At 38.0% G+C, this 12526-nt stretch overlaps 1 protein-coding gene across 3 annotated transcripts in view; it reads right to left on the bottom strand.

The window, feature by feature from the left end:
• Positions 1-12526, bottom strand: part of PLCB1 (phospholipase C beta 1) — a 696728-nt gene that overhangs the window by 451787 nt on the left and 232415 nt on the right. For all 3 annotated transcript variants that reach the window (XM_019462545.2, XM_019462546.2, XM_019462547.2), the window contains exon 3: positions 11788-11856. In XM_019462545.2, the coding sequence (XP_019318090.1) occupies positions 11788-11856 (69 nt within the window). The remainder of the gene's footprint in view (positions 1-11787; positions 11857-12526) is intronic.

The raw sequence follows: 12526 nt of genomic DNA, 5'->3' as shown, positions 1-12526 counted from the left end.
GTAATACCTGGATACAAATTAAAATGTCAAGAAACATCTGAATGATGAAGTACCAAAAGGCACAGAGAAAATGTCTTGGTGAGTGAAGCTGAAAGGTGAATTCTGACCTGTGAGACCCAGTGATCCTGTTCACAGTTAAACACCAACAAATATTCGGCTTAGTTCGGTTAATCCATGTCCTAGAAATCTCTACACACATTAATTTTGGCAGTCTTAGAAAATTTCATTTCTACCATTAGCAAAGATCTGTGAAGAAGCAAATTTTACTACATGATTTTGACTTTTAATTGGCACTTTTTAAATAAGATCAATACTATTTCTCTGGGTACTTGAAATTTCACATTTTAGACAGCTACAGATGTTGTGTTCACATTCAGAAAAGAGGAAAAAAACCAAAAAACTATGCTGCAAGTCTTCTTTCCTCCCCAAACATACCTACTTTGTGTCAGGTATCATACCCAAAGTGTGCAATACAGGATTTCATGTTTTTTATGGTAAATAGAATAAACGTAAGAATTTTCAGCCATTTCCCATACAAAGATGATGAAAATGAATTTCTGAGAATAAACGAGCACATACTCTTAAGTTTCTTCCACTCTACCAAGCTGCCTCACAAATGAATACCACTCTATCACACTTTATGGCTGGCAAAGCCATTTCAGGTATATATATTATTTGACTGTCACAATAACTCCATGATAGACATAAATATTACCGTCCCTCCCCAGACTTTTTCTCCTGTTCACATCACATGTCAAATTGCCTTCCAGTTTTTTCCCCTGTTGAACCAGGTGTCAAACTGCATGCCAAATTACTATAGGACATACTCTTTGAAAAGGAAACAATTTAAGTTCTATATATGCTTAATTATCTATCAGACACTACAATAAGTGCTAAGAAGAATAAATTGAAAAGTGAACATAAGGCAGATAGTTAAGTAGCCATGAGTGAGCTCCCAAAGTATACGACACTACGATTTGTGTCTTGTTATGAACCATAATCCACCTCACCAGACAACCCTATCCTTGCAGGAGTTATCACTGCGTAGAGAAACTAAGAAACCTTCCTGGCATCTCTCAGTTAATGTGTGCACTGGGATTTGAATCTGGGTCTCTTTGACCCCAAATTGTGTTCTTCCATTTCAAAATACTGTTTCAGATTTTGCTTCCATGGCTTCATAATGTAGAAAAATATGTCAACATGTTCTCAACTGTAAGTAAATTGCTCTGAAATTATTTTGATGGTTGAGAAAATCTATTTAACCTTTGGAAAAATCTAGACAGTTTTTAGAAAAAAACAAAACAAAACAGTAAGCCTTTTTTTAATGTTTTTTTTTTAAACGTTTATTCATTTATGAGAGAGAGAGCACGCGAGTGGGGGAGGAGCAGAGAGAGAGGGAGACACAGAATCTTAAACAGGCCCCAGGCTCTGAGCTGTCAGCACAGAGCCTGATGCGGGGCTCAAACCCACAGACTGAGAGATCATGACCTGAGCTGAAGTCGGCCGCTTAACTGACTGAGCCACCCAGGTGCCCCCAAAAAAACAGTAGGTCTTAATGCAAATAGATTGCTGATGGCCCTCTGTGGGCAGGTGTTTGGCTCCAATGATAAATGTGCTTCAATTTTGTATTTGTACAGTTAACATATAAAAATAGATTTCCATTGGTAGGTATAAACACCAGAGCTACAAAGGTGTAAATCTGTCATTCTGAAGCAATCCAGAGTAGTGCACGGAATTCCACCGTAAATAGGTAAATTATCCAACTCTACCTTGGCTTTGCTACTACAACACATCATATGAACATCAGTGATAGATGTATTTTATTCACTTACTAAAACTCATCCATAATGAAAGGTAAAATGTATTCATCATATACAACAGATGTGAAGGCTGTGGTATTTTAGATGCATTTTATCATTGAGTCTTGCGGCAAGCAGGTAAGGAAAACATGGAGATTCTTTCCATAATTCAGACGGGCAAACTAAGTCTCAGAGGTGTTGAATAACTTGCTGAGTTCGATAGCTGGTTATTGGCTTTGAGTCTTGGCCATCTGACCTAACAGCTTGTGCACTTAATGACTATACTTTATTAAACACTTACAATGCACAAGGATACATTTTGGGTGCTCTGGCATACAAAAAAATGAGTATGAATGTGCGGGTAATAAGAAAAAAAACATTCTGAAATAAAGGCACTTCTAAAAAGCAATAATGCCTATTTCTGAAATGATTCCTACTGCCCATTTTATCCACTTTGACAATCATATTGATTATAAAGAACAAATCTATTTATATTAGATCAATTTTTAAATAATCTTACAGGAGTATTCCCAATACAGAAGTAAATCATGAACTTGGCTTTGTAATGCAATAAGGAAATGCTGTCATAGGCTGAATTGTGTCCCCACAAAATTCATGTGTTGAAGTCCTAATCTCTGGCACTTCAGAATGTGACTCTATTCTGGGATAAGCTCTTTAAAGAGGTAATTAAGTTAAAATGAAGCCTTCAGGATGGGCCCTACTATGATAGGTTGGGTGTCCTTACAACAAGAGGGGATTAGGACATTGATTGGTTCAGAGAAAAGACCATGTGAGGACAAAGAAGGAAGACAGACATCCAGAAGCCAAGGTGACAGACTTCAGAAGAAAACAACCTTGCTGATACCTAGATCCGTTCCAACCTCCAGAACTATGAGGAAATACATTTCTGTTATTTAAACCACCTAGTCTGTGGTACTTTGTCAGAGGAGATTAATACAAGCACCTTGACATACTTTATGTTAACTAAAGCCAATCAAGTTTAAGGGAAAGTATACTTAAAACTAGTCTTTTTGACAAACAAATACTCTAGGAAAATTCTCAATACCTTACCACATAAAATCCCTATTTTAAAAAGAGAGACTATCCATTTAACCTGGTGCTCTTTTTCCTTAGAGTAATTGTTTTCAAACTTTGCCAAACACAGGAAACTCTGGGAAATTTTAAAGAAACATAGTGGTGCTTGAGCCCCACACCAGACATTTTGATTCAACTGATCCAGGGTGTGGCCTGGACATGGAGATTTTAAAAGCTCCCCAAGTCCTTCTCATATCTCTGCGTTAGAACTCAAGATTAAAAACCCTTCAGAGGGCAGTTCACCATGCAGAATTAATTTAAGAAATAAATATCAGATATTTCCACAAGATGGCGTATTATTGCATTTGAAAGAAATAAAATTGAGAAACATTTTCAAAATGCAATTCTATACCATTACATGTAGAACAAATTGGGTTTAGATTGAAATTATACCAGATAGGAGCAATGATAAAATGAATCACAGCCTTCTGAAAAGACGTGAGGTTTAAGTAACATATTACTAACCTTGTCTTCGACAAGGGGTCCACCCTGGGCCAATGAGAACATCCATGGCTGCCATGCCCTTAGCCTGCTCTTCCCCCTTGGCAGAACTGTGGTCCCCTGTTCACTCTCCACAACCCGTCAGGGAGCTTTCAAACTCTTTGACAGTGGGGTGCTAAAGACACACACTTGCTATTATATAAAGCATAGAATCTTTATTCAGCCACACACATGTTCAGTTAGTATTTTACAGATGAATATACATATATACTGAGTTATGTAGCCATTGCTCAAATGTTCAAATCTAACTTAACTCTTGATAACAGACACACACACTCTTCTCAAATTTGGGAATTTACACCAACATCCCAGAAAAGACTTAGCCTGTCTGTGATTGTTTGAAAATAAAAGTAAAAAGCTTTTAACCATTAGAAAAGATATTCTATACTTTAATGGTAGCTTTTAAAACCTCCTCTTGTTCACTATTGAATGGCCATAAGGGTGAGAGGAACATGGAAAAGGCAGAAGAAGAGTTTTAAATGCAAATATGTATCTACCGAAGGAACCATTCTTTACCCCCCTCGGCATCCTGATATTTCTGCTACCAAATCTCTGACTAGTTATATAAAGGTTTTTGTTTCCAAGGAAACCAAACCACTGACATCTATGGAATTTAATGAACATGAAAAAGGAACCATGCCATATAATTTACATCTGGAGATAAATGTGACTGGCTGTCAAAACCATTACACATACACAGATAATTCTGTGAAGTTTTAAGCTCTATTTTTGTCCATTTAGTAAAGATGTAAATAAATACTTTTATGGAAACAGGATGACAACAAACAAACAAAAATTCTTGCATCATGTCAGGTAAGTTGAGAAATAGTTAGAACCAAGAATATATGGGCTGAAGGTAGAGCTCCTTAGCGATTGAGAGAAAAAGAGAGAAACCTTTATTTTATTCTACAAAAGGTTTTTTTCTTCCCTCAACTTCAAATATCTGTAACAAATTTTATGACCGTGGCTTCACACAATGGTGGAATCTGTACAAAGTTAGGGAAATAGCTTATAATCAGCAAAGGGGGACAATAAATAAAGCACTCATTTCAACTCCCGGCCTCATAGATGATTCATTGAAACCACTGTTGTAGAACATCCAAATAACAGCTCATTATGAGATTTATATATTGGCATCCGGATCCTATGATGAGCTATTTGGGATTCGACAACCCTTAAATAAATAGCCTATTTTGGATATTAGCAGGGAAGGCTGATAATATGTGGGAAAAAATAAAGCGTATATAAAATGGTAACTTCAATAAAATTAAAAGTGTACAAAAGTGAGAAGAAAAAACTAGAAGGAAATTCCACCATTTTATGTAAATGACTACTCCCTCCTTCTTGAAATCCTTTTTTAGATGTCCAGAAAATACTCTCTTCTGATTCTTGTCCTCACGGGTTGTTCCTTCTGTCTTTTCCTTTTTTCCTGTTTTTTTTTTTAAATTGTGGTAAAATATGTATGCCATAAAGTTTACCATTTTAATGATTTTCAAGTGTATAGGTTAGTGACATTAGGTAATAGTCATTGTTGTGTTATGCAATCATTAACCACCATTCACCTCCAGAACTTTTTAATGTTGTCATAACCAACTCTGTACCCATTAAATAATAACTTCCCATTTTCTCATTCTTGCCTCCTCCCAGCCCCTGGAAACTGTCATTCTACTTTCTGGCTGTATGGATTTGCCTACTCTAGTTACCTCATATAAGTGAAATCATACAGTATGTGTCCTTTTGTGTCCGGTTTATTTCATTTAGCATAGTGTCTTTAAGGTGTACCCATGTAGAGCCTGTGTCAGAATTTCATTTCTTTATAGATTAAATAATAATCCACTGTGGTACATATATATTGTGAATAATGCCACTATAAACACTGGGATACAGATACCTGTTTGAAGCCCCTGTTTTCAGTTCTCTTAGTTACATACCATTCTTGGCCTCTTTCCTGACTCTTTTTCATCCATTTTTTAAAATGTTTTATTTATTTTTGAGAGAGAGAGAGAGTACGAGTGAGAGAGGGGCAGAGGGCGGGGGGGGGACACAGAATCCACAAAGCAGGCTCCAGGCTCTGAGCTGTCAGCACAGAGCCTGAAGTGGGGCTCGAACTCGTGAACCATGAGATCAAGACTGAAGCTGAAGTCGACGCTCAACTGACAGTCACACAGGCGTCCCTCTTTTCCATTTTTTAAAAGTTTAAGTGCTGGAGGTCCCAGGGCTCAGACATCACCCTGCTTTCTTCTACACCTATATTCCTTAAGAGTCCTCATTTAGCTTTGAGATTTAAATATTCACTTACAACTCCATGGCCAACCTTTCCCCTGAACAGCAGATCTGTATATCCAAATACGACATCATCAGGTATAAGTGGAACAGACACCTCAAACATTAAATATCCAAAAACAAACAAACAAACAAACAAACAAAGAAGCAAAACTCTGAATTTTTCTATTTAAATGTGTTTCTTTCTTCCTTCCCAGCTTAGGACACAGCAGCTCAGTCCTTCCACTTTTCCAGGTCCAAACACTAAGCATTGTTCTTGAATCCTTTTTTCATACCTCACATCCCACACATTAACAAACCTTGTGGTGCCACCTTCAAATTCAGATTCTGACATTCTTTCTCCCCCTTACCTTTACATCTCTCAGTTAATATAATTATCAGCACCACTCAGGATATTAGCAATAGCCATTTGGTTGGCGTCCCTACTTCTTCCTTTCTCTTCTATGGTCTATGCTCCATGCAGTGGCAAGTGATGTTTTGAAAAGCAAAATCAGATCTTGTCACTACTCTATTCAGAACTCTCAGATCCCTTCTTCGTTCTCGCAGAAGAAAAAGCCACAGTCATTAAGCCTGGTCTACAGGGCCAGAATAATGTGGTCCCTGGCTACCTCTCTGATTTCATCATCCTTTCTCTCTTGCACGCCACTGTCGACAACTGGCTTCCTTGCTATTCCTCAAATATACCAAGTATGTTCCCACGTCAGCACCTTTAGTCTTGCTCTGCCCTCTGCCTGGAATGCTCTTCCTTTTCTTAATTAGTATCTCTACTCCTATCACCTCATCTTAAAAAGAGAACATACTCCATGATGACTCTACAAAGCAGCAAGCCTCTCCACCACTCATGGTCAATGATCTCTGTCCTGTTTTATGGGTCCCAGTGGGACTGATCTGTTATCTGCCCCCCGCCCCCCAGTGGGATGCTGGAGTCTGCTTGTAGGGCTAGGCACTGTGGTGTATGTTCCTTTCCAAATATGCTTTTAATTATTTTATTTTATCTTATCTTATTTATTTTTTGCATTTAATGATTTTAAAAGCCATCATTTTCATTTGGGGTTTCAGAAAACTAAAACTGATCAATTTTTAAAATTTCATTTTACTCTAATCTGCCTTATGTGGTTGTAGTGATACTACTTGCCACATAGAACTTAATTGTAATCTAGATATTTACCAGGAATCTGTATTCCAAGTAACATTACACATCTGAAATAAACTGCCCTTTATCAATAGAATGAATTGGTTAATTGTCAGCAAAGCACATGAAGCAGTCTTCTTTGGATGAAACACAATTTGGAAGTTAAACTATAGAAATATTTTTCAGTGGCATTGCTGCAAGTATTATTGAGAGTGAATGTCAACAACAGAATTTTCATGTTCAAAGCCTAGGAGAGCCTCCTTAAGTACACAGTCTCTATGGAGTCCACAGCAATCCTACAATTGCTTTCGAGAAGCCACGTGCAAAGTTCGGCATAAATCTTTCTTTCTTCCTTCCTTCCCCCTTTTTTTTTTTTAACTTTTCAATGTTTATTTATTTTTGAGAGAAAGAAAGAGTGAGAGTTGGAGAGGGTCAGAGAGAGGGAGACACAGAATCTGAAGCAGGCTCCAGGCTCTGAGCTGTCAGCACAGAGCCCGACGCTCAAACTCACGAACCAAGAAATCATGACCTGAGCTGAAGTCTGGCGCTTAACCGACTGAGCCACCCAGGCGCCCCTCTTCCTTCCTTTTATTTTTGTTTGCATTGCACCTTACCTTGGTTAGAATGTGACCTGATTTTTTATTAAGTGCACCTGGTTTCCTATGACCAATGCAAGAAGTTTTAGTTGATACAAACTTGTTCAACATTAATTTTATAATCTACAAGACGGAGTGCCTTGGCTTGATTAACTTCTCATTTTAAAAGTTGGAATCAAGGGTTAACCCAAATTCCACACCTAAAACCCTGTGGCCCCCACATGCCCCATTTCATCGATGAGGAAGTAGAGGCACAGAGAGAAGTAGGCTACTGACTGAGCTGGCATCCAAACCCACATCTCCAGTTTTCTGGTTCCATCTACTTTTCAAATACACCTATAGATAAAATACATCCTGAGAATCCTGAGGATAAAGAAACTATCTTTCTCAGCAGCATTTTTAAACCTTTATGACATGGTGTAGAGTAAAAAACGCACTTTTTGTTGATCCAGAACACACATTCACATGCATGAAAGAAGTTTCACCAAACAAACTTATTCTGCACAAAACGCTGATATTTTTCATTCATTCTAGCCAGATCTATTTCATTTTATTAATGCTGTACATGTGCCACTAAACTGATCTGCTGGGTCAGCAACCCAGAGAAACCACAGGGATAAACTTTACTTTTTTAAAAAAGCTCCTTTTGAAATGAACATGCAGAGAATATGTGTACCCAGCACACGCAAGAGGCGCATCCGAGAGCACCTTGTCTCTACACGTGCTTTATAAGCGCGGGAGGCAGGGAGAGAGAGAGCAAAGAAGGAAACATAAATACATTTTTTTAGATTTCAAAGGACAAGATGTTTTTTTTTTCTTTTACGTTTTTATATGTGGATAAAAATCTTCCAATTTCTCTCCAGTGAGAAATTTTGAAACTGATAACTAGGACAAAGGCTGTATACAGAAAAGCCGATCTGGAATTTCATATACTGTGCTGGGAGTCGACATTTAAAATTCATTAACAGGGCAGCACATAGACACTTCTCCATTTCTTCTAAATGTTATTTCCAATCACAGCAGGCATAGAAAACAGTTCGTCTTCAGCTAGATTGTGAATTTTTATGTAATGAGATGCTGTGGAAAACAAAAATAATATGCATGCACAGATAAATATTTGAGGGGTGCCTGAGTATTTTGATAAATAATATCTGCTCCACACATGTTCTTCCTTCCTTGATGGTCTGTAAACCCCTGCAGAAAGTCTTGCACTCAATCTGTCTTCATGTTCCATTGACTCCTCATCCTTACTGGGCTTGTCTCACTCCATACTGCTATCCTGACACTTTTTATTCTTATGCCATCAGTCCTACTGCTTTTGTTCCAGCCAACACTATGGTCTCCTCTTATTTAGTTTTCCTCCTCCGGCCATAGGCCTTCTTCTACAAGGTGGTTATACGTGGGAAGCTTGTTTCTCTTTTGGTCCCCATACTGAACTGCTGCTAATGTGGGGGACCCGGGAGGTGCCAGTGATGGTGAGTGGAGGATGGCCACCAACGGGATCCTGAGGATGGAAGAGAAATTGCCTCTGGCACCTTGGAAGCCAGACTGGCAAGAGAAAGAAGTATCTGTTCCCTGGTGATAGTCTTTGAGCAGCTGAGTGAGACTTCCATTGGAATTTTCAATACATTGCAATCATTTCTAATAAGTTTTCTTTTTAATTATTTATCCAGTTTGAGCTGGGGTTTTCTTTTGCAACTTAAAGACTTTTTTTTAAAGTTTATTTATTTTGAGTGAGAGAGAGAAAGAGAGAGCAAGCAAGCAGGGAAGCAGCAGAGAGAGAGAGGGAGAGAGAATCCCAAGCAGGCCCCATGCTGTCAGCACAGAGCCTGATGTGGGGCTTGCTCCCACGAACTGCCAGGTCATGACCTGAGCTGAAATCAGGAGTCAGATGCTTAACTGACTGAGCCGCCCAGGCTCCCCTTGCAGCTTAAAGACTTCTAAACTGAGAGTCATATCAACTTCTTTCTCGCCTATCAATCCACAAAGCCACTTTCATCCAAACCCCGCAATTCAATCTCTCTTTACAACATAAACTTTTCCACATAAAGTGAAATTAAAACCTGACTTCCTGCAAATATGATTGAATTTTTTTAATATTAAATATAAAAATAACAATGATAATACCAACAATAGTGGCTAATATTTAATGAGTGCCTATTAAATATCAGTGATCTGTTAAGTCAGTGGTGCTCAAATTTTGCTACAAATCTGCTTTTCAAAAGCCCTGATATCCACACTACAACACCCGTTAGAATCTTGTAGCACCAGAATCTTTGGGATTAGGAAACAGAAATTACCATTTTTTAAAGCTTTTGAGGTGATTCCACAGGCAGTCAAATTTGAGAACTCCTCTGCTAAAGATTTCCTAAGGAATTATTTAATTTAGCCATTATAGTAATGATACGAAGTGCCCATTCATTATTATCTTAGTTACTATTATTGTTGTTGTTATCATTATCATCATGTAGCCAATGAGGAAGCCTGAGTCTCAGGAAGGTCACACAACAGAACCCAGGTTTTAAAATATTAAAGTAGACTGAAGTTCTTGAACACCAGCAAGGAACAGAGTGGAAAAATGCCAAGGACACAGATAATCCACAGAGAAAGCAATCTTAAGTGGGGGGGGGGGGGGGGGGGAACAAAAGAAAACAAAACAAAACAGTAAAGGTCAGAGTATTCCGAGTATCCAAGTCTGTCCTTAAGAGAAATATTTTAGGACCTAATAGTGGTTTATCAGCTGAGCATAGCACAGATCCTAGTTCTATTCATTTATCCTCATTCAATAGACACGTATCCAACCGCGTCCATAAATGAAACACTGAACTGATCAGCAGGCTGAATGCTACAATAAAAGAGAGAGAGGGAAGCCAGAAAGAAACTCCAGGTGGCAGAGATGCCAACTCCACCTCTGATGCCTACAGACAAAGGGGGCTCTACGGGAGTGTAGGCAGCAGTAGTCTTTATCATCAATATTGATCATCAAATTTCAAGTTAGGCCAATGAACTAGCATTTAAAGGCAAACTTTATAACTCTGCTATCAATGCAGTTCTTGGAACTAACAGGCTTACCTGAAACATGGCTGGAATGTTTTGGGGGAAAGAAGAAGAAAGAACTTCTTTCCTACACTAAACATTAAACAATTCTGAATCATCAAGGAAGCATTAATAATGATAAGCTTGCTACAAAATTAAAAGACCAAACTACTAAAATTTGATTATATTATGAAGAGAGCAACACAACTAATAGACTATTTGCACATGAAAACAGATCTAGAAACCTTCTTGAAAATAATTCAGATTTTTCTGTCTTTTCATTTTTCACATTTTCCTATAGATCAGCTTAACTCCTACAGCAGTAAAACCAGTATTTGGGTGTTCATTCCATGGCAGAATTTGCCAGCAAATATTGCACTGTTATGTATCTGAAGAATGATCCTTCCAGGTGATTTTTTTTTCTTTCTGTTTCTCCACAGCAACAGATAATTTTTGATGTCAAAGAAAGTATTTTGACTTTTAAAGAATAAAACAAAAGTTGCAGGCAGATACTCAAATAGAAAATCGCTAGTTTTATATCAATTTTGGTAAGAGGTAAGAGTTCCTGAATGGCACCTGTACTTCCTTATTTGACAATATTATCTTTGCTAGAAAGGAAGTATTTAACGTACTAAAATTTGAATACAATAAAGAGTAGTTTCCCACTGTACAGGCAAGTCAATGCAGTTTGTTACTATACTCAACCAGAATCTAAGTTTAAAAAAATTTGTATATTCTTTACTCAACATTTGTTAAATAATCTTCAAAAAAAAAAAAAGGAAATAAAATCACAAACACTGCTTTGAGTATTTCTTCAGTAAGGTTTTCAGACAAAAACAAATTGACAGGCCACACAACTGATCCCAAACTTCCCCGGGTCTTCACTAGTAACATTTATAGAAGGACTTCACACCCTTTGGCTTTTTGGATGAAGTGATATTACTTATAAAGTATTTGAATTACAGTCTTATTCATCATGTCTAAGAGTTAGTTAATGTAGGCATATGAGGCTCCAGGAAGTTTCCAAGTAACTTCAAGAACATTTTAACTATTTAGAATTACCCAGAAACTTTGGCCTCATTATATATTTTTCAAGCAACACGAAAATTAGAGGACAGAAAGCGAGTCCCCGTGTCCAACTGCCTATATTTTTACTCACTGTTGCCTTCTTTGAACAAAAGTGGAAATGTTTAGGGCATACAGGCTTCTGGAAGGACTGGCTGTTTTATTGTGTTTTACAACATCTACAACAGAGAAACTTTTAACTGGGGCAATTAATTGATACCATGACACGGCCAAATCCTCAAAGCAGCATCTGGCGGGTGCACAACACTCCACTTCTTACCTTGGGAGCTTTGGCATGTTTCCCACATCTGGCATCCTTGACAAGGCTGAGATCTAACAGCTCCGTCTCCTGGAAGGCAAAAATGTGAAATTGTTAAGCATCCCCACAGATCTCCTTTCATTATTTTATATCATTGTCATCTCTTTAAAAAAAATCATGTTATCTTGAGACCTGCCTGAAGATTTCTCTGCAGTTAGGATATTTTTTCTTTCACATTCTTTATCAATCGAATTGGAGTGGAAACAACAAGATAGCTAACCACTAACTGCTCAATTTAATATATATGCTGAGACATTTTGAAAGTATAATGGGCATGGTCAGGGTCCCCGGTCTATACTATGAGCTGTCCCCTAAATCATCATGAACCATGCCTTCCTGCTCCGTGGTCAAAAAATAATCCTGAGAGTCAGTCTGAGTGTGAGGACATGTGAGTGGCATGGGAGATGGGGATAGGGGGTGGTGGAAACAGATGTTCCCATCAGTTCACCTTGCCAAGGGAAAGAGATGAATCTGCCTCACCTACCTGCTCCCTCTCCAGCCTTTAGCACTCATATCTTATGCCTTGATCTTTTCATTTATTCATTATATATTACTGAACACCCATAATATGCAAGTTACTCTAGGATACAAGATACATAAAATGTGATAGCTCCTCTGGATGGACTTGCTGTCAAACAGGGGAGTAAAGAAATGTATATGCATAAGACAAGGGAGGGTGTGTTAATGCCAACTATAAAGT

The sequence above is a fragment of the Panthera pardus genome, unplaced genomic scaffold, assembly GCF_024362965.1.
Source record: "Panthera pardus isolate Hobbes unplaced genomic scaffold, ASM2436296v1 HiC_scaffold_25, whole genome shotgun sequence".
Classification (NCBI taxonomy): Eukaryota; Metazoa; Chordata; class Mammalia; order Carnivora; family Felidae; genus Panthera; species Panthera pardus.
This window is presented reverse-complemented; position numbering and strand designations above follow the sequence as displayed.